Source organism: Onychostoma macrolepis, chromosome 24 (assembly GCF_012432095.1).
Source record: "Onychostoma macrolepis isolate SWU-2019 chromosome 24, ASM1243209v1, whole genome shotgun sequence".
NCBI lineage: Eukaryota > Metazoa > Chordata > Actinopteri > Cypriniformes > Cyprinidae > Onychostoma > Onychostoma macrolepis.
The window spans coordinates 11,800,791-11,827,648 of record NC_081178.1 but is presented as its reverse complement, the minus strand read 5'-3'; the positions used below and the strand labels follow the sequence as shown (position 1 = coordinate 11,827,648).

Genomic DNA, 26,858 nt, shown 5'->3' with positions numbered 1-26,858 from the left:
CTGGGAATTAGCCACAGTATTAGGATGGCACGCTGAGAGGTCATAGCATGACTGTGAGAATGTGTGAGGATGAATAGATAACCTCATTGTGTGCTGTGCCTATCCGCTGGCCCCGTTCCCTCTGCTATCGTGCTTCTGTTAGATATTTGTAAGGATTGGGATGAAGGTGATGAGGGCTCGCAGAGGTCATAATCAATAGTATCCATCAACAAGTGACATGCTGCCCTGGTATTGATCACTACAAAGATGTCAAAAGTGCGAGATTGGCGGAAGAATTTTCTTTAATGAATTAATACTGACTATATGCCACTAAAACAGGAACTTTACATCAAACTTAGCTTGTTATTGTGCAAAACTTTAAGGGCCCTGTGATGAGGGGAGTCTTTACACTTCACACTGTTCATTTATATCCCATGAACTGAATCCAAAACGCTCCTGTAACATTTAAAATATCAGACAGAATAATATATAACATATCAAAGACAGGACAACATTACCACAATCTTTTATTTAAATTATGGAATTGAATCCAAAGTTCTGTAATGAAACTCCAGATGGTGTGGGTCGATAGGTTCTAAATCAATATGATATAATGACATCATTATTCACTTGGCGAAGTTTGGTTTCTTTTCGCATTAGCAGCCAATCAGGTTGCTGCTCAACATTCAAATACTCAGCTAGTGCTTGTTGTAGCAGTTGCAGTGTGCTTCAGAAACCCTCCACCTTCCCCAGCTCCACCTGTCTAAATCTGCTACAGGGTGATTTTTATGTATGTTATATATGGGGATTATTTCATATACAGTATGTCAGCACTATTTCTTACATGCTCACAGCAGCATGTCTGTTGATTTATTGGCAACAGCAAGACTTTGTACTTGCTCTGCCACAGCAGTGTAGCAGATCTATTCCGCCAAGACCAAACACATTAACATTGCCATGTATATTACTAAACTCTACAAGAGCTGTCATGACAGAATATAATTTATCATACAAAATTGAAATCTTGAAACTTCTGAAAGTCTGATTTGTTCTAATATGTCATTTGATCCTAAACAGTTCTGTCATATGTAACATTAGATAGTCCGGTTAATTCTGGATCAGTTGAACTGTCCTCTCATATGTACCATTGGATAGTCTGATTCATTCTAGTAAATCTGTTCGTCTGGACGATCCTCTGTCTTATATGTAGCGTTGGATAGTCTGATTCTTTCTAGTGAATCAGTTTGTTCAGACAGTCCATTCTCTCATTCATTCTCTCTCATATGTAACACAGCCTGATTCATTCTAGTAAATGGTTTCATCCTAAACATTCCTCATGTTTAGAAAACTCTGAATAATGCTTTTGAAACGGTTTATTTGAAGGTTTCTGTCTTTGATTTGTATTTTTGGATATAGTCAGATTCATTCTAGTCCATTGGTTTGTTTGAACGTTCCTCTCTCATATGTAATGTTGGAAAGTCTGATTCAACTGGTTCTTTCGAATGGTCCTCACTTTCAAATGCACTGAGGAATAGTCCAATTCTTTCTAGTGAATTGGTTGGTTCAGACGGATCATATAAATAAACAGTGATTCATTGATTCGAGTATAAAACATTATTTGTAAATTATGGTGTTTTGTCATTTATAGTTTCATACCCTACTGGTCATTCATCAATTGTTTCCTCACTGTTTTTGTGCCAGAAAATACTGCTCTAATCAAATTATAAATTATATGATTGATAATTGTTTTTTTTTTAATATTATGTACCTTCAATGTACTTATCTACGCTTTTAGCTAGCAGAGCTTGACAAGCTACATTTTCAAAGTAGCTTCCGCAACATTGCTGCAAGGCTCTGACTCATAGATTGAATTAAACAAAGTAAACAGACGAGAGGTAAAGAGGAAAAAGGGATGGAGCAGAGTGGGCAGAGGCAAGTCCTGAGGTCCTTAATCATACCTGTTTGACACTCAGAGATTTAGACCATCAAGCAGCGCGGCAGCCGTATCGACTGCCCATGTTACACATTAACTTTCCTCTCTCAGCCAGGGAGACAAGCAAACATGGCATACAGAGATTGTACAGCTAGACATCATGTTGTCTTCTCCCACCACAGACTCTGACTCTTTTTGAAATCCCCTAAAGGTTGTGAAATCAGCAAGACATGGCTCAAATGGAAGACTGAAAGCATGGCTCTCTGATCACCATCCACACACCGTTTTGGCTGTGAGCTGGTGTTTGTCGTTTTGCTTGCTGGCTTATCAGGACAGATCATGGCCAGTGAGATATTGAGGCGGCTTTATTGATCAGTTCCAAACACGGGAGGATTGGGACACTGCAAGACTGGTTGATGTGAAGGAAGATGCACGACGGTGATCGTGGGGCAGGAATGTCCCCTGAACTTGATGTCAGATGGAAAGAGTCTGGATGACTTTGATAGAGGGTCCACTTGAATTTCTAAGCTGTTTACTGTGGACTGTTTAGATGTTGGTTGTTTACGGTTGTTTACCCTTGAATAATTTAAATGTGAGGTCCCTGTGAATAATTAATACACAAAAGTTCTGGATCAGAAAATTCCAAGCTGTTGAAAGAGAAAAACAATACCCCTTTGCCTCAGGATAAAGTGCAGCAAGCAGGAAATGAGAAATAGTTTACAGTATGCAACACTAGTTTTGAAGTAAAACATGGTCACCTTGGGACAAATAGGAGCAATCTTGACTGTAGTAAATCATACATATCAGTAGAGCTGTTCTTGGAGGCTGATAAACCACAATTAGGGCAGTAATATCCACGTGTGTGTGTGTGTGTGTGTGATGGATGGAGCCGGGCAGTCTTTTAAACACCCCAGACAGACACATTCATACACAGACTTGAATGGAGCCACTTGACGGTTTAATATCCACATAAATCTCTGTCAGACAATTCCAAAGACCTTCAGTCCCACACAAGCCTGTGAAGGTGAGCAGTTACTTAGTGTTTATCAGGTGTTATACTAGGTGTGAATCACTATGGAAAATAAAGTGATGGTGGTTCATTTAGTAAAAATACCCAGATGGAAATAGGAGAAATAGGCTATATTCTGACAAATTCACATATATCCATTTTAGAATCAATGATAAATAGAAAATTTATGAAAATAAAACACACATATTGAAACCATATCTAAAAGTAAAAAAGAAAAAGAAAAATGGAAGCAATACGAACTATAAAAAAGTTAACCTAAATTATTATTTATTTATTTATTATTTAGATGTGTTTTCTATACACCCCTGACATTTAAAAAAAAAAAGGCTTTTAATGATAGCAATAATAAAAACATAATCATTGATGGCCTGACACGACATTATGCGTCTGTGACTTATACAGGTAGCTATATGAAGAGTTTATTTGCAAAAACAGATAACTCCGTTTTTAAAAATGTTCAAAAATCATTTTTTAAATTATGTTATCATGTTTTTATTGTGTTTTATTGAGTTAGTTAGCTGTTTTTTTGTTTTTTGTTGTTGTTGCTCTTTTTTAACCTAGTCAAAATAACCCAACTGCTGTTTGATTGAAATGAATTGGAATGCACAATGAAAAAACATGATTTCTGAGAATTATCTGTTTTTGCAAATGAACTCTTCATATTCAAATCAGGAACAAGCCATGCCGCCTTGTGAGAGCGCGACACTGCAATTAGAGAGTCAAAAGCATTGAATAATTCGTAGTGTATCTTTCATTATTATTAATAATAATACATGATAAAATACTATGCAAGCTAATAGGATACGTGATAATTTCACGCCTTTGTTTTTGTCGCTAAAATTGCAATTTGGTAGTTCTCAGTGTAGCCTACTCAGTTGGTATGTTCCACTCTCAATAAAGCGAAGCTCAATCAAATTCCGGTGTTGTGGGCCGAACACCGACCTGCCACCGTCTGATAGTAGCTGTTAATAATCGGCTATAATGGGTGAAAGACTTAAACATCCGAATAAACATTTCATTTGTTCTTTCGCTGACTGTAAAGCGACGTTTTCAAAGCTGTGGAAGTTGGAAGCGCATTACTGCAGACACACGGGACTGGTGAGTGACAGTAATCAATAACATAATCTTGTCTGGGTTTTAGATACTCAAGTAATGTTCATATCAGTACTTAGTGTTTCTATTTTATTTTATATAATTCATCAGAAGCCCTTTGCTTGTGGAGACTGCGAGAAGAGCTTTTGCACCCGTTACCAGCTCACCCGACATCAACTGAGCCACAGCGGGGAGAAACCCTACCTGTGAGTCCACACACAAACTACTTGTTTACTTGAACTTGCATATGATACATACGAGTTGTTTTCACTGATTTTATCTATATAGTTTATTTACTTATTTAACTGCATCTTGCATGTGTTTTGTGTGGAGTTTATTACTCCTTTTTCCAAGTTTACATTTCGTAGTGGTGTGGATTTCGATTCATGCCAGTGACCCTTTTGCACCCGTTCAGTGGCCATTTCTGCAGGTTACATTGTTATGCCAGTGGGTGGCAAAAATTAACTTATTTATTTTTTTTGGTGTAATGAGTGATCTAATTCCTCATCACTGAATTGTTTATGATTCACTGACTTGAATGGAAATCTATCAAGCTCCCTCCTTGCATTGCTAGTAAGCAGCCCTGACAGTATTTGTTGGCATTATGATACCTAAAAGGCTGTCTAGCTAGGCAGCTCACTAGGTTTTATACACACAGTCACACGCATTACCCTTACTATGCCAATTTGTGCACATTTCTGCTGATCGACTGGTTTAAACTGGTAAAGGTGCTCAGTCAGCGGGTGTTCGAATGCGTTTTCTACGCCTGGCAGCTTGAGGAACCATGTTGCTCATGTTCACCACAAAAAAGAGAGCTATTATGTGGTGAGTCACTTGAATGACTTAATTTTTCAAAGTTGTTTTATTCATTCAGTTTTTTTTTTAAGTGTCTTGGAAATATTTTGTAGTGCAACCATGAAGGCTGTGGAAAGGACTTCCGTAAGAAAAAGCAACTGAAGATTCACATCTGTGAGCACACAAATGAGCTGCCCTTTGAGTAAGTATCGCTTTTATGGTCTTATGTGCTTCGTTTGGTGGCTTTTATATTATGACTGGTTACTCGTGCTTTATTCTAACAGATGTGTGTTTGAGGGATGCAATCACAAATTTGTTTCCTCTAAAGCTCTAAATCGACATGGGAAGGTGCATGAAGGTAATATGCGTACATCAGGCAAAAACCTAAATTTCACAATCCAGTTTAGGATTTAAAAAAAAAAAATTAATAACTTTTCCTCAAACTTTAGGTTACTCATGTGATGAGGAGTACTGTAACGTCAAAGGAAAAACTTGGTCAGAGTATCAGAAGCACAAAAAGACCGCACACCGAGGTATGTGCTCCCTTTCATAATTAATTTGAATGCAAGTTGTAAAGTTCCTGTACTTAATCATAATTTGTTTACAGTAACCCTGCCATGTGATCAATGCAACAAGATGTTCCACAATGCCTGGTTTTTGCAGAAGCACAAACAATCTGTTCACTCTGGGGAGAGGCGCATGTTTAAGTGCACTAGAGAAGGCTGTGAAAAGAGCTTCACCACAAACTTCAACCTCCAGAACCACATTCTGGTCTTCCATGAAGGAAAGCATGACTTTGCCTGCCCTTTTGCAGGCTGTGGTAAAGCCTTTGCTATGGAGGTCAGCTTTTTTTTTCTCTCTGTATTTTAAATTCATAAAGACTCTTTATTTTTTTTAATTAACTAAAGTCGAGTCCTTTTTTTTTTTTTCTCACAGGAAAGTCTGAAAAGGCATTTTGTGGTCCATAAGCCTCAGAAGACAAAGTTACAGGTAAACTTGTGACCGTTATGTTCTGTGTGTTTCAATGCATGATGTATTGGAGATGCTCATCTAAATCCTCTCTTACAGAAGCCAAAAGTCAAACGGCGTAAGTGCAAGAAGTCTCCATCCAAAACTAAGTTCTCAGATGCTACTAAACTATCCAAGCGTCTGCAAAATGTGTCCTTGAACAAGACCCCATCAAAGAAGCCATTGCCTTAACTTTTCTTTATGGAACAGTACCCTTTGTCCCATAGTTTCCAAGTTTTGTTTAGTTTATCGACCTAATGTTTTCAGTTTAGATCACTTTACAAAATAAATGGTCACTTCTGCAACTCTTTTTGTTTTGTGGTGAATAAAGTTCATGATGGTGGAAAAGGGAAATGTTCGTGTTAACTTTCAATGTCCTCTATTAAGCATGCACTCTGAGCAAAACAAGAAATTAGTTCTAGTCATCAACTGAACTTTGCTGTCAAAGGCAGTTGTCAGAAGTCTCTGAAGCACTCTATAAACTGCTTACTCTTCAGTTACAAAAAGTTCCCTGAATGTTTGAGTTTAAATTGTTCACTGCAAAAGTGATTTAAAACACACAGCCTACGAAAGTGGATTGAGACTGAGTGTTTTCTGCAAATGAAAAGGCATTTGCTCACAAGTGGCTAAATGGGACTAGAGGTTGTCAGGGACATTAATCGTCATTATGTGCAACAGAACAACTTCTCTACTCACTAGTCTGCTGCGACAGCCTTCTGTGTTTTCAAAAGTAAAAGCTTTAAAAATTCACAAGGAGGCATTACCAGTGTATTTTATGCTGTAGAATAAAACATTAAAATATCCTGAGCTTGTGTGAACCACAGACCTAACTTCAGGCATTTGACAAAATTTCAGGACAATGCAACCGGAAGTGCTAAAATATTACTTCTAACTCAAAAATGCATCATCCCTGTAGTACTCTATTTCATGCTTTTAAGCTCTTAAATATTGAAATGATGCAACCTCTAGAATAAAATTTAAGCACTATATATATATTTCATAAAGATTTTTAGTCTGTGTACACTGATACATTTTTAAAGTTACTTTTTTTTTTTTCACCCCCTGCCAGATGGTGTAGCAATGGCATGTGCCAGTGTGAGCAAATGGGGACATGTTTAACCAGCCAAACCTTGAACTTTTGCCCAAAGATTGCAGCAAATGCTAAAATCCTCCATGAGATATTGCTGCTAATCTTTTCAAAGACTTTCTAAAAGCATTTTAGGATGGTAAATATTTATCCCATATTTTTATCTCTAGAGAGCTTGGAATTTATTAACATTAGATTTCTCCAAGATTATTGTAGCAAAAAGACTGGATCAAATCTGATTATAAGTGGGTTTAGAAATCATTTTTACACATCAACTGAGGCTTAACTCTTGTATCCTCACTGGGAAAGATTTATTAAACAGCTGTGCACATTCATCCATTCATACTTGCACGCATACACTTTTGTTCGGTCTCTCTTTTACACAAACATTCACAAACATAGATCACATTTAGAGATAACATGTATATAAAACCTCCGGTAGAGTGGACTGCTGATCGGCATGGTGAGGGGAGACCTTAAGGCTGCTCTCCAGAGGGGGGTGGCCTCATGGGCGTGGCAGGTTTTCTAAGGCCTGGTTTATTCAGCATCAAGTAAAAGCATTCGATTTTCCAAGACTCTGGCTTTGACAGTATGGTGCCTCCGTGGCAGAGAGTAGAACATATAGGACCATTAGAACACACAGATATGAGCGCTGTCTGAGGTGAGGCATGGTGTCCTGGTGGGGTTAGACCAGGCTTCCTGGCCAGGACACAACGGTGAGCGCAACCCTGCTCCGCTGCTCCTTCAGCATGGGCACCAGGGCAGAATGACTCATGCCAGCCGTGGACAGACTGTTTACAGCCACTATCATGTCACCACACCTGAATGGGAAACGACACACCTGAATTGGTTGGTTACTGAATTAAAATCTGACCACAAGTACCACTAATGTGTTTTGTGAGACTAAATATTGATTGGCTTTTCAGAAGTAAATGAGTGTTTAAAGTTGCAATGTTTATCTTTATTAAAAAAAAAAAAAAAAAATCGCATATGCTTGATTCTATCTACTGGTTGTTGATTGGATGTAGGCGGATCTGCTGAATCCAAGGTTGCATTTGATTGTAATAAAGGGGCGGGGTTTAATCGGACTAAATGATTGGACAAGTCATTTCACCAAGAGATCGAATCAAGACACATTGATTAAAAAATTATAAGGTAAAAAAAAATAAAATTAAAAAATTAACATCTGCATTGATAAATTGTTCACAATAAGCATGTAGAAAATTTCCATTTCATAAATATTCAACAAAGTTCTATTGTAATAAATAGTCAAATGAATAAAAAAGTAATAATTTTTTTTAAATGTTAAAAAATAAATAATTTATAAATATATTATTATTAATATTTTATGAATATTATAATGATACAATAAAATATTATTTTAATATTTTCATTAAATAATAATTGTAATTTAAAAAAAAAAAAATTTAAATTGTTTTTATTTAGTATATACAAAAAAAGAATCTTTTATGCAACACTGATGGCCAGAGATGTAGGCTTGTTTTATAACATTTTAATCAAGGTAATGCTGAAAGTGCTGTATCATCTAGCCGTGAAGCATTATGTCATTGTTTATTGTTTGTTTTGTTGTGCTTGCTCACTTTAGACGGCCATCGTAGTAAGCGGGTGTTCCAAGGACAATAGTCTTGATAAAGAACGCCTGGTTGCTGTGGTTCTCCTCATAACCTCCAACAATGCTGAAGCCCCAGCTGCCAGGGTGACTTCTGCGGAGGACGATCTCATGACTGCTATGCAGGTAGCTGTGACAGGGAACCAGAAAGACAGAGAACGATGTGGAAAAACAAGTGAGCATCATCAGCAAATACATTTTTTCCCATCTGTTTTTTCATCCACAAATCAAAAATTGTATTTCAGATTGCTTAGAAACTAGGTGACAAAGAAAAATCAGGAACACAAAAGGAGACGCAGAAAAACAGATGCATGTTGGTAGGAGATATATAGAAATGGAGGATTTGGCACAATGACAGGAACGGAGAAGGAAACAGAAGGGTGCCAAAGCAAAGGGGACGGATGATGAAGGACAAAGTAAAAAAGGAGAGAGTGAGACTGGACTGAATGACCTGAGACTGGGCTGAAATGGGCTAGGAGCAAGTTATCTCCACATGTATGCTTCATCTGATAATCTGCAGCTGTTGATGTTTACATCACGACACAGCTATAATCCCCTCGTGGGTTAGCACTGCATAAAGCTGCTGATCCAAAACACATCAACACTACACATATTTTCTGTGTCCAACTCATCAAAATAGCTGCATTCTCTCCCTTCAAAGCTGTTTCCACTCAGATTTGGATGGAAAAAAAGTAGGTGAACCTGGCATGATGGTAGTCTTGGCCAGATTGCTTTGACTATTTTAGGGTTATTTGGATCAGTGCTCAGCAAGGTGAGAATGCTATTTTAAGCCTCCCAATGGAGTTCAAAGAGAGCTATTTGGACTCTTCCAAAAGTACATCCACTTTAATAGCCCTAAATCGCTTGTTTCATTAAACGATCTCTCAAAGTTCTACAAAATCTGATTGACTGCACTCTTACCTGGGAAGTCCAAGCCACATGACCCATGAAGGTGACCAGCTTGCGTCATAGTCGTTTTCGTGTGGAGGGAGAAGTTCTTCATCCAGGCCCGGTTCTTCCACTGTGTTCACCTCTAGTGCCCTCAGCTGGACAGAGCAGGATGCGGCGCTGGACTTCAGAGTACCCACTGCCTCGCTGTGGCTCAGATAGGTCAAATCTTGACCATTAATACTCAACAGTACATCCCCTGAGCAATGAGACAACAAAGATACTTAGAGACACTCCTAACAGCCACACAGAGAGGAACACTGAAACACGGCTGAAGCCCCATGGAGACAGGTTTCGCTTCAGTGCACTTCATCATCAGAGACACGAGTGGGAAACAGTGTATTCCTCAAAAACAACCTTGTTTTTTTATTTTTTTATTTTTTTAGTGAATCAGACACATGCAGCACAATCAGTGTAGTCTGATTCCCAAATGAATGACTCTAATTACTCAGTTCTTTTTAGTAAACCAAGCACATGCAGCACAACCAGTGTAGTCTAATTTAAAAAATAATGAGTTGGTTTTATTTTAGTGAATGAAACACATACAGCACAACCAGTGTAGTCTGATCCCCAAAGGAATGACTCGGTTCTTTTTAGTAAATCAAGCACATGCAGCACAACCAGTGTAGTCTAATTTCTAAAATAATGAGTCGGTTCTATTTCGTAAATTAAACACAATGGCACAACCAGTGTAGTCTGATCCCCAAAAAATTAGTTTTTCTTTATAGTAAATCAAACACATACAGTGCATTCAGTGTAGTCTGATTCCTGAATGAATGAGTCGGTTCATTTTAGTGAATCAGACACATACAGCACAACCAGTGTAGTCTGATTCCTGAAGGAATAATTCTAGTCAATCAGTTCTTCTTAGTGACTCAAACACATGCAGCACAACCAGTGTAGTCTAATTTCTAAAATAATGAGTCAGTTCTATTTCGTAAATTAAACACAATGGCACAACCAGTGTAGTCTGATCCCCAAAAAATTAGTTGGTTCTTTACAGTAAATCAAACACATACAGCACAACCAGTGTAGTCTGATTCCTGCATGAATGAGTCAGTTCTTCTTAGTGACTCAAACACATGCAGCACAACCAGTGTGGTCTGATTAACGAAAAAATGAGTTGGTCCTTTACAGTAAATCAAACACATACAGCACAACCAGTGTAGTCGGATACCTGCATGAATGACTTGAGTTGGTTGAGCAGCTTACAACTAACTGAGACTTGAATAAGTGTCTTGAAGTGTCACTTTAGTGAGAATTGTTTTAAATGTATGTATTTATTATTAAACTCGTCTCATTATTTGGAGTGGAATTGCTAATAAAAACAAGCATGTGTAATAGGACCAGTAGTATGTATTAAGAAAGTGAACAGGCTCAATGTTGAAGTCATGTTGATGGTAGGTCCACAAACTTGCTTAACCGTGGGTTATAAAGATTATCTAGATACTAATTTAAGAAAAAAATGCATTTATATAACTTACCACGTTTGATTCGTCCATCACGTGACAGGCAGCCATGGGGTTGGACGCTCGTGACGAAGATCGGCAGCTCTCCGCTCTTGCTGCCCCGTCCCCCTGCCACAGTCATACCTAGAGACTCATGCGGTTCCTTCTTCACAGTGATGTGTTTCTCCTTACAGGTCACACACTGGGAGAGATCCTACAAAACACAAGCATCATATCATCAAATCTAAATTTGTCTCAGATGTGGAGAAGGAAAAAGGGAAGCCCATTTCTAAATGGACACTCTGATCGGCTCTCAGTAGAGTGCTGTTCATCTTCCCAAAGGGAGCAGCTCTACTCTAACTTCGTAATTGATCTCATAATAGATTCAACCAGGAGTAATTAAGGTTGTGGTCTGAACTCATGGAAAAACTGGAAGCTACCCAGATGCTTCGGAAATAGGGCTCCCTAATTACGTCTCAACGAAGCTAAAATAGATTCTGCAACACACACAGACTTGCTCTCGCTCTTGGCCGTAGGCATTTGTACTCACTCTCTGGGTGGAAGACCTGGCAAGGTGCAGACTTGGGACTGGGCTTGGGGTCGCAGTGCTGGGAAGCGGCGGAATGTGTTCATGGCTCCAAACGTCCCTGGTCAAGGTGGAGCCTATGTGCACAGCCATAGTCTGCTTGCTGGACCGGCTAATCAGCAGATTGACTCTTTCTCCACTAGCCTAGAAGATGACAGTAGGCGGTCTGTATAAATACCTAATACTCTTCTATTGAGTGCCGAGGTGGCTTTATATCCAACAAAGACAGTCTGCTGCCTGCCAGTGCTATTCTTAATAATGCTTTAGCTGCCCTTTCTCTGTGTGATCAGGGCAGCCAGATGGGAGAAAGCAGCTCACGTAGACATAAAGATACTATCAATCACATTACCCTCTGAGCAGGGCAGCAGAGACAGTGTCCTAATGTTCCAAACAGGCATTGAGATTTGCACAGATGATTTGCAATAGCTGTATTATTATGGGAATATTTATTAGAGGAAACTAGATGTTTATTTTCAGAAGAAAATGTGAGCAGTATTGCTGGAGCAAAAGTCACCACCACACTAGGGTGGTTGCTAGGGTGTTGCTAGGTTGTTACTGACTGGTTTTCTGGGCTTTAGATATGGCTGAAGCCCTCTTTCGGTGTAAGTCTATGGATTGTTTTTATCCAATATTTAAGAATGCAGAATATATTGGTAATCATATTGGTTAGTGCCCGACATTAGACATTTTCGTATCGTATTACCTAATTATCTAAAACATGTGTTAATTTAAATAAAGTTAAAATAAGATATAAATATCACAGGAAAAACTAAATAATAAAACTAAAACTGAAATAAAATAAAATATTTTTTTATAGAAATATAAAAACAAAACTAATTAAAATGACAAGAGAACATAACTGAAATTACAGTGAAGCTGAGAATATAAAAATTAAGCTAATTAAAAATATTATTGTAAAAATTTTATTAGAATTATATTGTAGTACATAAATGCTAATAAAAATAACAAAGATCATTAGATACTACTAAAATAAAATATCAAAGATGATTAGATTAATGTTTAACAACATGCTGAAATAAAATAAAATATAAATATTACAAGAAAAACTAAAAAATTTTTTTACAAATTTTTTATTACAAAAAAAAAATACTAAAACTAAAAATTAAATAAAATATAGCTAAAGCTAATTAATTTTTGTTTTGTTTTAAATGACGAGAAAATAACAAAATTACTACACTTACAATAAAAACTAAAGATATTAAAATGAAGTTATTAAAAATATGAATAAATACTATAGAACATAAACAATACTAAAATCACACTAAAATACAGTAAACAAAGGTAGTTAAATTACCTTTGCTGTCGTCTATTGCTCACTTAAAGTTAATGTTTAACAACACTGATAATTGAATAACACTGTTAAATGTAAACTTCAAATGAATATCCAGATTTCATACTTTACATTATAATGCTGTGATGCTTAAATTCACTTTTAGTTTTTAGTATTTTATTTTTCATTTATGTAGAAACCAGAGTACAGATATCTATATATATTTTAAGATGTATTTTAATATCAGCCATTTATCAGTTAGCAAAGGTCTACTAGCGTCTTTATCTTGACCTGAACTGCCCCACACACGTGCTTTCTCTCTACCTGTATAATCTGAGCTGCCTGCTCAGGCGTGCCGTGTCTCAGGTCATGCTCGTTGACGGCCAGCACTCTGTCGTTGCTGCAAAGTCGCCCGTCTTTAGCGGCTAACCCTCCCTCCAGCAAGTCCAGGATAAACACACCCGCTTCATCTGTACGCCGCACCAGCTTGATCCCCAGCTGCTCTGATGATTCCCGCTTGTGCAGGGTGATACGTATGCTGGCAGGGCTGCCCTTGGGCGTCGCAGTCGCCACAGGTGGCCTGGCAGAGCAGCGGCGCTCTCTCAGAACCGTCAACTGCAGGGTGGTGCAGGGACGGGCCAGGGTAGAGCGAGCAAAGTTATGGGGCACGTTACTGATGTCTACGTTGTTCACCTGCACACAAATGAGAAATGTAGAGGAAAAATGAATGGGTTTGATATACGGGCCAAGCTTTTGTGTCAGTAGTTGGAGACAAAGAGATTTTTTTCATGTTTTATATTTACAATGAAACAAAGCCTTTTCAGCTTTTAGTTATATTATGTATTATATTTTTACTTAATTTGTTATTAATTATTTAATGTACACTACTGCTTTTGAAAGAAGTCTCTTATTTACCAAAAGTAAGTAAAAACAGTAAGTAATATTGTTAAATATTATTCTACTTCTATTTGAATATATTTTAAAATGTAATATATTTCTGTGAATTTTCAGCAGTCATTCCTCCAGTCTTTAGTGTCACATGATCCTTATGAAATCATGATAATATTTTAGGTGAAACCATGATATATTTCTTTCAGGATTCTCTGATGAATATATAAAGTAAAAAAAACAGCATTTATTTGAAGAAAAAAATATAATATCTAATTTAAAGGGATACACACACACACACATATATATATATATATATATATATATATATATATATATATATATATATAAATGTCTTTGTCACCCTTAATCAATTTAATGCTTCCTTGCTGAATAAAAGTATTAATTTCTATAAAAACAACAACAAAACCTCCTAATTGTCAAATATCAAATTCTGTCTAATTAATTAATTTATGTCAAATTCTGTTTATATATAAATGCAATTTAAATCAAATTACATCTCAACTGTTCAAACTGAAACAATTATATCATTAAAAAGGGGAGACTTTCCTTTTCAAATGTAAAATGTATTTCTGGGTCAAAATGAAGGAGCAGGCATATTTTGGTGAATGTCAGTTTGAAGAATGTTGTTCTGCATCTATTCATGCAGATAGTGATTCTGCAGCCACAATTAATTAGAGCTCTTTAGAGATTGATTAAAGTATCAGGGCTGATCTGTAAATAGCAGTGAAATGCCTTTTTTAATCAGACGGTTATTTTGGAACAGCAACGACAATACCTGAAGTATTTGGTCACCGGCCAGCAGCCGTCCGTCTCGGGCTATAACACCATCACGGTACACCTCCTGTATTACCACATTTATCAGGGGGGTCTCGTTTCCACCTACAATACTTATGCCCAGCTCTGTGTAGGGGTTTGCACGATGAACCTCAATAGTTGTGATTTCTCCCTCAGGTAGAGATGGAAGTTTCACACAACCTGAAGAACAAGACGTATGGAACCCAAACAAAGATATCAAAATGAAAATTTTGTCATCATTTATTCACCCTCATGTTGTTCCAATACTGTATGAGTTTCTTTCTTATGTTGAACATAAAAGAAGATATTTTGAAGAATGCTGGTAATCGAACAGTTTATTGTCCCCATTGACTTCCATAGTAGGGAAAGAAATACTATGGAAGTCAATGGGGAATGGGGAAGACTGTTTGGCTCTTCAAAATATCTTCTTTTGTGTTCAACATAATAAAGAAACTCATACAGGTTTGGAACGACATGAGGGCGAGGAAATAATGACAAAATTTTCATTTTTGGGTGAACTATTCCTTTAAGAAACAAAGTGATTAAATGGTTTAGTCTAGGACTGTGTGAAATAATCATACCTTCTTCAGCAGAAAGAGGCAGAGTTTCAACAAAGTCCCATCCTGAAGAGGCAGAACTGCCAGTGCGGAGAAGATGAATGCACGGGTTGCTGAGAGGACGCTTTACACGGGGAGGAGCGCACTCTAAACCATGGACACCTTTGAGGGACAAAAAGACTCATAATATAAACTTCACTCCATAAAACATGTAAGTCACCACAGAGTATTGTTAGCTTAGCAACATGTGCTAATTTAAAACACTAATGGAATAAACTATCAAAAAAAAAAAAATTGATAAAACTGGTCCATCTGATTAAAATGGACTATTTAACCTAATATTTGTGTACGCTATGTATTTTTTTAATGTACTATTTTGTATTATTTGTTTATTGTGTTAGCTTTGCAATATGTGCTAATGCAAGTCTCTATTGGAATTAACTGTGAGTAACCAAGTTCAAGTGAGTTCAAGTTGCTAATGTAGTGGGTTTCATATCATGAAATTTATAGTTACAGTCAAGAAAGACATTGGTGGGGGACCAAAAAATAAATAAATAAATTGTAAAGCATAGTTTTGTTGGTATTGTCAAGGAATTTTAAGTTAAAGGAATTAAAATATTAAAGGATTTGAAAGGATTAAGGGAATAAACAAAAAGGAAAAGAAAGAAAAATAGTAAAATAACTCAAATTTGAATATATTGTAATGCATATGAACTATTTGCATATATATAACATGTAAATTATATGCTAATTATATATATTTAATTTAATATTAAATAATAGTTCTATTCTTTTTAAAATATGCACACAATCACTCTTAATCATATGCCTAATATGCTACAAATGGCTCTCTGAATGTTTTTGGTCTCATCACACTCAATTGCAAATTACATTATAAGTTGAGTAAATTATATAAGCTATTTTCCGTTAAAAACAGCAAAATTTTACTAAATACATAATACTTTTAATCAGTGAATATTACTTATGTAACATTTCTATTATTAAGAGTTGTCAAATATTAAATATTTAGCTTTTTTCACTGTTAAGACTGAAGTGGCGAATGAAATTCAGGTTCTGTGACCAATAAAAACCTCTTTTTATTGGTCTTTTTATTAAGACTTTTTACAGTCTTTCCTGTAGCTCAAATAGTAGAGCATGGCGCTAGCAATGCCAAGATCATGGGTTCGATTCCCAGGGAAAGCAAGAGCTGATAAAATGTAAAAACTGTAACTTGAATGCAATGTAAGTCGCTTTGGATAAAAGCGTCTGCTAAATGCATAAATGTAAATGTAAATGTAAATGTAAAAACCGATCGTCTTTCATTTGATTGGCCAACTCAAACATTTTTATGTTGATGAGCACTGTTAATCTGCTGAGGCAGACCACCCTAAAAATGTCAGAGCACAGTGTGTCACGGAGTGCAGCAGAACCGCCTCAAGTATACCAACTACTGGAAGTGACAATTTTGCTGTATCTGATTAGGGTACTCACTGTCTTCTTCAGTGCTTTCTTCAAAGGCAGGGTTGTCTACGCCTGGCTCTTCTGTCCATGTAGGAACATTGTTGCATGCAGTGGATCCAGCAGGTGGTGATGGCGTACTCTCCTTCATCTCAGTCTGGGGGGATCTGGGAGGGTTGGTCGCCGTGACCCTGTCCTCGCTTCCCTCCATCTGTGTCCGCTCTAGCTTTGTTCGCTGACTCTGTGTTCCAGGACACCTAGACCCAAACACATAGATGCAAACATACAAACACAATAAATGAAATATAAGGGAGGCTAGGTACACAGAGGTCCGGTTGACATGAAATGGAAAACAAAGGCAAGAAAAAGGAATCAAATTACATGAGAAACCTTGCACTCCATCCTCAGGGCAGATGCTATTCCAGGAACCTACAGTAAAGTAAAGGTCCTGATACTGTGTTCCCATACCTAGTGCAGTCTTGTTTTTATATAGGTGTATTTATTAACATTTTGGATGAACATTTTTTATTTTTTTCAGTTTTAATTATAGTTTACATTTGAGTATTTTTAACTTTTTTGGCATTTTCATTCGTTTTTGTTTGGATTATTTTTATTATTTTATTTCAATTACCAAAATCCATTTTTTAATAGTTTTACTTTTAGTTAACAATGACAACACTGATCCAGTGAATCTATGGGATCTTTCTTTGCCTTTGAGCTTGGAGAATTTCAGCATTTCACTAACATGACTGTCATATAATTAACAGCGCTAATTAATTACTCTACGCATCAGTGGTGACAAAGACCTGTAGGATAATATTACACGCTGAGGTCTCATAGTATAGCAAGAAAGCACCAGATTGTCAACACAGCTAAGAGAAGACGGCTAATTCTGGCAGTAACTCTCAGCCTTCTCTTAGGAAGGTGTTAGTGCCTTGTTAGGTTAATCTCCTTGGGTCTTCTTCCATTAAGATATAAATAAAACATTCTTGCAAATAAGAGAAAATTAGGAGTATAGATGATGACAAAACTTTAATAACTTCCATTTTCCTACTTGTTTTTACAAAAACAGTTCAGACTTTAGCTAATTTGTCCTGTGATTTGTGAGCTAACTCAGCTTTGAACTATTCAACTCACGTTTGGCTTCAGAATCTACACCAAACCCTCAGTAGGCCAAGACCTTCAGTTCTTCCAAAGGCACCATTCAATGCTATCTTGTGCACCAGTGCTAATCTTAAAATTTATACCACTCTCTGCTAACTCTTAGTACAAAATACCATACTGGACTCTCTAACTCACCATAGCTCTGGGTTGCCCTTGGCAGTCTCACAGAAGAAGTGGTTGAAAAGGTTTCTAGAGTTGAAGTTTCCCAGCATGGCAGAAGAGAATATGAAACTGCTGCTGTCCAGTGCATTACACAGGACCGACTAATCTCCCATCACATGACAAAGGGGCAAATAATCCCCAGATGGGAAGTCAGATCAAGTCCAGCAGGCTCCACTCACAAGAAAGTGACTCCAAAGTCACTGGAGCCTTTGTCTGCTATAAGCTTCATTGTCTTACTCCAACAGACACGGGAGTATGATATTTGTTCCTTCTGCATGTTCTGACTCAAAATTCAAACTGTTGTATTCTGTATGTTTATGAGGTTTATTTGGGGTTTACTCATAATGGTACACCACAATGGTGTGTGTAGGTAACATTCTGTTTGAAAAATGAGCAGTAAATCCCAACTGAGAATTTAAAAACAACAACAACAATGTAACACTTTCTGGTAGTACTACTAATAATTGTTTTTTGTTTTATCTGAATTTGAGATGGTCTTAAGGGGCATTCATAGGCACGCAAATGCAGGAGACCGGAAACACAAGCTCACTGGACGTTCACGGCATTTCAAATTCAAGTTTGGTAAACTCCTTGATCTGCAAAATTGTATCACGTGAAGTCATGTGACCATTAGAAGAACGATACATCATATTGTGACCTTTTAGCTGAATTAAAAGAACACAAACTTGGTAACTGCAGGTTACCAAATTGTTTTTAAAAAAAAAGGTGCCACGTGTCAAGAAATTTTTCAAGATCAAAGTCTAGTAAGACCACCTCTTTAGCTGAGGAACAGACAAAAAGATCCAAAAAATTATCTCCAATCTGATTGGCTGCCTGGCACTGTCTGAAAACAAATTTGTGATTGCAGGCTAGTACAAAGAATGCTTTTAAAGAAAATATACTGAAGTACTTAACCTGACCTTAATTGTCACTTAAAGACCTCAAAATTAGTTTTCTGGCTTATCTGTTGGATTTGAGGTCACCTTTATGCTTGTGTATCCTCAAACATTCACAAAAAAAGTTCATATGTTAACACAGGAAAGTATACTGTCCCTGTCAAGAAAAAAGAACATGTTTTTTTTAAATGAGCCAACTATGATTGGTTGCTATACATGCCAGTCAGATGACTTCTTGTGGTTCTTGGCTGCAAAGGCAAAACGATTTTTTGCTTACAGTCCTCAGTTTTGTGTTAAATATGTAACCAGTACATGTGCGTTTACACATTTGGTATGATTTTATAGAAAAGCAACTTACAGTACATTCAAGATTTATATTTCTTTCAAGATATAAGAGATATATATTTCAAATTCTTGCATTCTCTAGGAATCAAACCAATGAGTTTGACTTTGCTAGTGCTATGCTCTACTGTTTGAACTATACTGTAAAAAAAAAAAATGGGTTTGCAAAGTTGTGAATAAAACAAAGATTATTTAAAGTGATAGTTCACCCAAAAAATGAAAATTCTGTTATTAATTACTCACCCTCTTGTCATTCCAAACTCGTAAGACCTCTGTTCATCTTCGGAAAGCAAATTATAAATAGTCCATGTGACATCAGTGGCTCAACCTTAATTTTATGAAGCTATGAGAATACTTTTGGTACGGAAAGAAAACAAAAATAACAACTTTATGCAACAATTCTTCTCCTCCACTGTCTGCCACCATTCATGAGAGTACCATGTGGCATGCGTGTGATGCAGCTCACGTAGCACACACACGTGCTGCGCCTTGTTTACGAGCAGAGGAATGCACATGCATGGCATCATGAGTGGTGGAGAACGGTGACACAGAAGAGAAGAATTGTTGAATAAAGTCGTTATTTTTGTTTTCTTTGCACACAAAAATATACATTTACATTTAGTCATTTAGCAGACACTTTTATCCAAAGCGACTTACAAATGATGACAACAGAAGCAATCAAAAAACAACAAAAGTGCAATAATATGCAAGTGCTATTACAAGTCTCGATTAAATCAATTAAAAGATTGTTGAGGGTTTTCACATGTAGAAGTTATATTCTGCAGCTGAGCGGTGCACTTATACACGTAGCTTCGTAAAATAAAGGTTGAACCACTGATGTCACATGGACTATTTTAACAATGTCTTTACTACCTTTCTGGGCCTTGAACGTGGTAGTTCCCCTTGCTATCTATGGAGGGTCAGAAAGCTATCGGATTTCATACAAAATAGAATTTGTTTTCCGAAGATGAACGAAGGTCTTACAGGTTTGGAACGACATGAGGTTGTGTAATTAATGACAGAATTTTCATTTTTGGGTGAACTATCCCTTTAAGTACGTTTTTACAAGAAAACACTATTCCAGTTTTTCTACTTCAAATTTTTGCTTTTAACTCATTGTGTTTTTACCTTTAATTCATCAAATCCTACACACAAAATTTTTCACTGCATAAGAATACAACCATAATATGTTTATTTTAACAGATTTTGCATTTGCCATTAAATAGTGTGAATATTCATGAGTATTTTACCTGTGTTTGAGATGTGCCTCCAGGTCGCAGCGTGGCATGCTGAGAGAACAAGAAGGCGTCAGCGGACAGGTGACAGATAACTTATCCAGCAGCTTGTGCACCAAAATGCTGGATCGCCGGCAGACCTGCAGCTGCAGATGTGCACGGTCCAGTGGACAAAAGTCCCGTTCCTGCAGAAAGCTGCGCAGGCAGCGGGCACAGAAGGTGTGGCCACATGGTGTATCCAGGGGCTGAACTAACGGCTGAAGGCAGATGTGGCACACCAAATCATCATCCACTTCCAGACGATAGTTATAAAGATGGTTCTCCCAGGCGCGGTGAATCTGTCCACATTCAGAGCAAAGGGCCTCCAGAAGAGCTTCGCTCACCATGCCCGGGTCCACTCCCTCTCCCAGACTGCCCATTGTGCTCGGCTTCGGCTACACAAACACACTCAGTGGCTTGGTTACGGGGGCGTCCGCCCCATGGGCGTCAGAGGCTGTGCGACTCCGGCAGGGGACGGCCACCCCCTGGTAGACGGTGTGACATCACCCTGAAGAAGAAGAAGTGAGGTAACTGTTCTGAATGAGAGAACGTGTTTGTGTGTGTGCCATGTGTTGTGAGGATGAGATTATGTTGCAGAGCAGTGTGGGTTTACTCCTGCACATTAATCTGACAGTGTAATCTCTTGCTCTCTCGCCTGGAGCAATCTTTCAATCCCGCAGAGAGAGAATTATCTTGGATTGAGGCAGGGAGCGCAGAGTCAAGAGGTTTTGATGTGAAAGTGAGAATGGGGGGCAAGAGAAGAGGACAAAAATTTATACTGTATAAGATTTGAATTGATAACATTTATTCAGAAAACCCAGATTGGGGGGTGGGTGCAAACTCATCCGAGTCATTAAATACAAATATTAATCAAAACCTACCGGATTATAATTAAAATCATTCCTCTGAAGGCCCTGTTTCTAATTTTGATACATGGCTGATTCTCTATATTTACTCACCATTATGTCAATTCAAACCTGACTTTCTTTCTTCAGTGAAAGAGTATTTTTCAAAGGTAATTAAGATGAATGACTGGGCCTCCAAAAAGCACCATAAAGGGAACATAAAATCTGATCTGTGTGCTGTATTTCAGATCATACACTGGTTTAGTAGCTATTTTTCACAGAAAATCTTGATATCTGCATTAGCTGAAATAAATAGTCATACAGCAGTGGAAAAACATGCGGGAATTTTCATTTGTCTGTGAACTACACCAGGGGTTTTCAAACTGGGGTCTGTGAAAAACATCTGGAGAAAAGAAATAAAATATGATATAAATAAATAAATAATACATTTAACAGTACATTACTAAGATGTAGTGAGCAGGCAAAAAAAATTTAATAGACCTTAGTCAGGGTAGCACTATATTGAATTTTTCACATGAATGAAAATGAGGCTGTGAGGGATAGAAGTACAGTGCGTTCAATGAATTGTTGTCGGAAATGTAAAGTCGTAAGTTATGATCGTATAGTGTGTGCCATTATAAAGACTGTAAGTATATCCCTCACTGCCTCGTTTTCGTCTGTGTTCAGTATGCCATTTCACCTGATTATGTTCTATGTAATAAAACTGAAATATTTTCAAAATAATATTGCACATATACATTTTTTACACTATGAACTGAGCCTTACAAATATTCCGATTTAAAATGGGAGTCCCTCGTATGAGGATGATCAGATTTGGGGGCCATAGCATCTAAAAGATTGAAAACTCCTGAACTAGGCTTCTAATAATTGGCCACCAAACAGCAGGGGGCATTCTATTGGGCCGACGATAACTACAACCTTCGCCTGTATTCACAAGTATCCGACAGCTGTGCATCCGTGAGCAGCCCCACGCTTGGTTTGTCGACGGCATCTCTGTGACTACCTGCCTCTGTTTTTATCTTGCAGCTGGACATGAATAAAACATGAGGACACAAGGCTTCTCTGTTCCCACTACAAAGCCCTGTCAACGTCTCGTCAGACACACATACCCATGCACACTCGTCCCGCACACTGTAAATGTCTTAATGTGGATAGTCTGGTCTAAATGAAGCAGCTTGTGCTTAAACCTCATCCCTTGATAGCATGATGTGGGACTTCATTGCGTAAGGCCGGGAATGCCTAATGGCCTTTGGGCAGCTGCCATTAGTATTTCTATTCTATGCTGGATCCTCTGATGACTTTTAATCACAAGGGAGTGTTTAGATATTGACCGCAAGGGCTGTTCAAGGCCACTCACTTGTTGTATCCTTGTATCTTTAGCTGCTTGTCACAGTTGTCTGTGTTCTCACTTGCAAAATGGCACATTCGCGCTTATCTGGCTGCCTGGCAGATGAAGAATTAAATGTTTGTTCAGCTGACCTGACATAAAATAATGCAAATTAACGGCTGATCTTTAAACATCTACAAAGGAAGCAAACAATATCTGACATGCTCCATGTAGAATGATATGCACATCTCTAAAGTCTTTATTTATTGAGCAAAAACGGCTTTCAGTAGCAATGACATGTTTCCATTCTGCAGTCCAGATTTATTAACAAACCACCATTTTTTGACACCCATCTCGCATTGCTTTTCCAAATCAATACATTGACCTTATTTTACAGAAAGGTTGCACATTCACAAACAGGTAGGCAACAAAAATAAATTAATGGAGGGAGGGGGACGGCGCTTTTCTCTGTTGAATTAAAATGTCTGTGGATGCCACCTGCATGAATTGTCTCGTTAATAAGGCGTATCCAATCCGGATCTATGACACACACAAATATCGATATCTTATTATTTATGATACAGAGCGGCTCGCTGTAAATTTTTTCGTTCACTGTCTCTCTCTGTCTGTGCTAGCGCCCGTACAATAGGCGACAATGACATCTAACAAAATGCATGTAGTAATAAAGGATCGGCGGGTGATAATATGAGTATTTGAATAACATTACCTATTCGCGTTCCCTTCGGATGTGAACTCTGGCCCCGAGAGGGGAGAATCATGGAGCTCAATCACATCCACCGCAGCTCGCCCGAGCCGCATCCGCACGTCAAAACACCCCCGTATCTGTCTTGTAGCGATGTCCGATTCGTGAACGAATGGTTCTTTTGAGTCGACTCTTTTGAACGAATCGTCTGAACCGGTTCATAAAACTGGTCTAAACAATTAGTGCATGTATTGGACTGAATCAGCCCAGCGGCTCTCGAGTCAAAAACTGCCCGACTCGTTGAACCGAGAACCGTCTCTTTCAAAAATGTCCAGAAGACCATGATAAATGCATTTGGAGTGTACTAGCCTTTATGTAAATAAAATATAAAATTAATATGAATAAAAAGTGCATGAATAGGCCTATAAAATAAATAAATAAATAATAACAACTTGACACTATGACATTGTATCTACTGTTTATTCTTAATATTTATTAAAAATAAATAATTAGCCTATTATTGGCCTAAATAAACTAACTTGTGTAAGACTAACCAGGACTTATATCACACAGTACTTATATAGCCTATTGTTGCTCTTTTATTGGTTTGATTGCTTCTATTGTTCTCATTTGTAAGTCTTTGGAAAGCATCTGCTAAATGATTAAATGTAAATGTAACTGAGGATTTGAACGATTAAGTTAGCTTTTAGCCGAATAGCAAAAATGTTACAAGATAAAATGTTATGGAAATATATTTATGACTTGATTGTATGACTTATCAACAAAAGCAAACGCAATTAAAGTTGGTTTTAACACACAGGTTCATTTTAAACTTTATTTATTTAAAGCCATGAGATGTAAATTAATTTTATTTTTGCTTGTTGTAAATGCAAATTCTATTTAAGTTCCAATTTGTGGATTTCCTAGCTTAAGTGGCTATAACAAATTGAACTGGGACACATGATATTACAATATTTATTAAAACTTAAGCGAAAATAACATAATAAATAGCTTTTTAGAGCATGTACTGGAACGTTTTAGAGCATGTAATTTGCCAAGGGACCATGTAATGACGTAAAGAACCACCGAATCATTCGTGAACCGCTTCATTCAGACGAACTGCTCAAAGGAACCGATTCAAGGAACTTCTGTCGGACTCAGCAAGGAGGCGGGCGCTCACGATGTCAATCGAATAGCAGATGTGACCACTTAGGTGCCTGATTGAAATGCGATCGTGGAACATAACGTCTAACATTAAAATTTTGTTTTTAGACGATGTACTTACTAATTATATATACATAAAGATTTAAAACATTTTAGGTATAATTTAGGCTACTGTCCTGCTTACGACGTAGGTTATACTGGATTTTTACATCCGTCACTTAGGACTAAGTCAAACGGGGTCCTAATTTGGGTCCTCAAGTATAGTAAATACCACCAGTTAGCAAGCGGTACTGAAACGAATTAGAATTTAACACTGAATGCGTTTAAATTTGAAAGAAATTATGGATGAAAGTGAACTTGAGAGGTAAGTTGTGACATTCCTTAAGATACTGTTTTTTGCTTACAACCATTTTAAGGGATTGTTTATGATAATTAAATGTGACCCGGCTAAATGCAACTCTTTAACGGTATTGGTAATATGTGGCCGGGTATCATTCTAACGTTACATATAACAATCATCTCCGATATCTTAGAAGGAATTATTCATTTAAATAAAGATTAACCATGTGGATCGTGACATTAGCTCTTCTAGGCTTCTATGTTATGAGCACAATATTAGTTGTAATTGAGTGCCACTGCCTTAAAGATCGAAGTACAGTAACAATTGGTTGGATACAATTAAGCATTTAGAAATACTGAATACTGTCCCTGTAGTCAGGAATGACAATGAAACAATAAGTGCTTCGGGCCCGTAGATTACAGCAGTACAGTTACCCGTTTCTTTCTTTCCTCCAACAGGAAAGCAGTGGAGGAGCTCCTTAAAGAAACCAGCAGAGCAAAAGTCCGTGCTGAGACAATGGGTGCTACTGGATGGTAAGTGTAGATAATCATGTTGAGAGGTGCAGAATGTTTTATTTGCTGTCCTTGATTGACAGTTTACAATTTGGAAGGCTTTATATCTTATAAACGAATTCCCTTATGTATCTTGCATCTAAAAGCTGGTTAAATCTCTGTTTTCTAGGATGAAATGTCCGCTGGGCAGCACAAACAAGCGCTTTCTGCTGAACACACTTGGTTCCTCTGCTGTGACGCATCAGCCTACAAATGAGCGCGCTTCGGAAAGAGATGAACATAGGTACAAAAGAGCTTGTGAGAAACATCGTAACACGGACTGTGAAAAGTGCAATCACAAAAAAGACTATTCACACAGAAGATACCACTCTGATTCTCATTCACACACTTCCAAACACCGCTCTTCCTCACGCAATCATTCACCATCCCGAAGAAGACACTCCCCCCACCTCTCCCGGAAGTCAAAAAGGACTCGATCTCGCTCACCAGTGCAGGACAGTTCCCCAGATGTCAAAAAATACACTGACAGAGGGGGGAAATGATGTAACACTCTCTTTGTAGCGTTTTTGTTTTGAGCACACACGAGATCTCTACATGAATTGCCTACAACAAGATGAAGGCATTCTGCAAATTTCCATTTGCATTATATTGCTGAAAAATAATATTAAAAATAGCATTTTTAAAACAACTAAAAGACGGAAGTTGATTATTGAGAGAGGCTGTCAATCTCATTTTCAGAAATATTTTAATAGGTCATTGTGTTGTTTCCTTGTTGTTGTTTTTTTTTTTTTAAATCATTGTATTGTTTGTATAAACATATATAGCCTACTTTGTGTGCGTATACACTAAGTATATGTTTATATATTATTACTTTGTGTAAATTAAAACTTAACCAGCAATAAACATGATGTTCGCAGTCATAATTACTCCGGAATATATTAGCAATAATTTTTTTTTTCAATAATGGTCTTTAGTTAAAAAAATAAAATAAATAACGTTTAGTAAACGCAATAAACGCGAGTGTTTGTCGGCGACGTTTCGCCATTCTGGCAATAATGCCAGAATGAATTATTGCGCCCGAGGTTTTCCTCAACGGACGACTTAATTTCATTTTAAATGTCATTATCATTCCTTTGCGGCGGTTTGACATGTTTACCCAAGCTTTACTGTCGCCACTAAGCAAGCATATTTTACCTCTGCCACGGAATATTTCTTCTCAAAGAGTCTGAAAATGAAAAAGGCTCAGTTTCTGTGCACCTCGCGTGATATTGAATTTAAATCAAAATACACGTAATTAGTATTTACACGGGTAGCCAAAACTGCATTTTCCTTCGGTTTTATAGACGAAGCATATTGTGGGTGTAGGCCACTTGGTTTATCAACATCTGATTACGTGTAGTTTTACATAACGCAATTGTACCATTATGATTTATCTGAACTCCCATTATCGAGTCGCACTTGGACATTTATAGCTACACATTACTCCTACTCAAACATACAAGTGGTTTCAGAACGCTTTTGCGTGTCTCCTAACTGGTTTATTGCATTTTATCTGAAGT

At 37.4% G+C, this 26,858-nt stretch overlaps 3 protein-coding genes and 1 long non-coding RNA gene across 6 annotated transcripts; 3 read left to right on the top strand and 1 right to left on the bottom strand.

Moving 5' to 3' along the window:
* Positions 1-3,835: 3,835 nt before the first annotated feature.
* Positions 3,836-6,174, top strand: gtf3ab (general transcription factor IIIA, b). Its single transcript, XM_058765710.1, has 9 exons — positions 3,836-4,040; positions 4,146-4,240; positions 4,763-4,859; positions 4,943-5,031; positions 5,114-5,187; positions 5,279-5,362; positions 5,437-5,669; positions 5,766-5,819; positions 5,898-6,174. Exons 1-9 carry the CDS (start codon positions 3,924-3,926, stop codon positions 6,027-6,029), a joined length of 975 nt encoding a protein of 324 aa, XP_058621693.1. The 5' UTR covers positions 3,836-3,923; the 3' UTR covers positions 6,030-6,174.
* Positions 6,175-6,529: 355 nt separating this feature from the next.
* On the bottom strand, positions 6,530-25,244 carry lnx2a (ligand of numb-protein X 2a). Of its 3 annotated transcripts, none has more exons than XM_058765707.1 (11): positions 25,222-25,244; positions 20,364-20,895; positions 16,583-16,806; positions 15,116-15,253; positions 14,515-14,714; positions 13,152-13,520; positions 11,501-11,680; positions 10,987-11,164; positions 9,476-9,701; positions 8,526-8,684; positions 6,530-7,745 (listed from the first exon to the last, which is right to left on the bottom strand). In XM_058765707.1, exons 2-11 carry the CDS (start codon positions 20,765-20,767, stop codon positions 7,610-7,612), a joined length of 2,214 nt encoding a protein of 737 aa, XP_058621690.1. In that variant the 5' UTR covers positions 20,768-20,895; positions 25,222-25,244; the 3' UTR covers positions 6,530-7,609. The 3 variants fall into 3 exon arrangements, with proteins under 3 accessions (XP_058621690.1, XP_058621689.1, XP_058621692.1); XM_058765706.1 differs by lacking the exon at positions 25,222-25,244 and adding an exon at positions 23,308-23,439; XM_058765709.1 differs by lacking the exons at positions 11,501-11,680; positions 25,222-25,244 and adding an exon at positions 23,308-23,439.
* Positions 8,599-20,525, top strand: LOC131533393 (uncharacterized). Its single transcript, XR_009269095.1, has 3 exons — positions 8,599-8,729; positions 15,125-15,302; positions 20,387-20,525. It is a non-coding gene; the product is annotated as an uncharacterized LOC131533393 (long non-coding RNA).
* On the top strand, positions 24,621-26,194 carry si:ch211-140b10.6 (protein POLR1D-like). The gene is made up of 3 exons (XM_058765711.1): positions 24,621-24,811; positions 25,246-25,320; positions 25,469-26,194. Exons 1-3 carry the CDS (start codon positions 24,765-24,767, stop codon positions 25,839-25,841), a joined length of 495 nt encoding a protein of 164 aa, XP_058621694.1. The 5' UTR covers positions 24,621-24,764; the 3' UTR covers positions 25,842-26,194.
* The last annotated feature ends 664 nt before the right edge of the window (positions 26,195-26,858 follow it).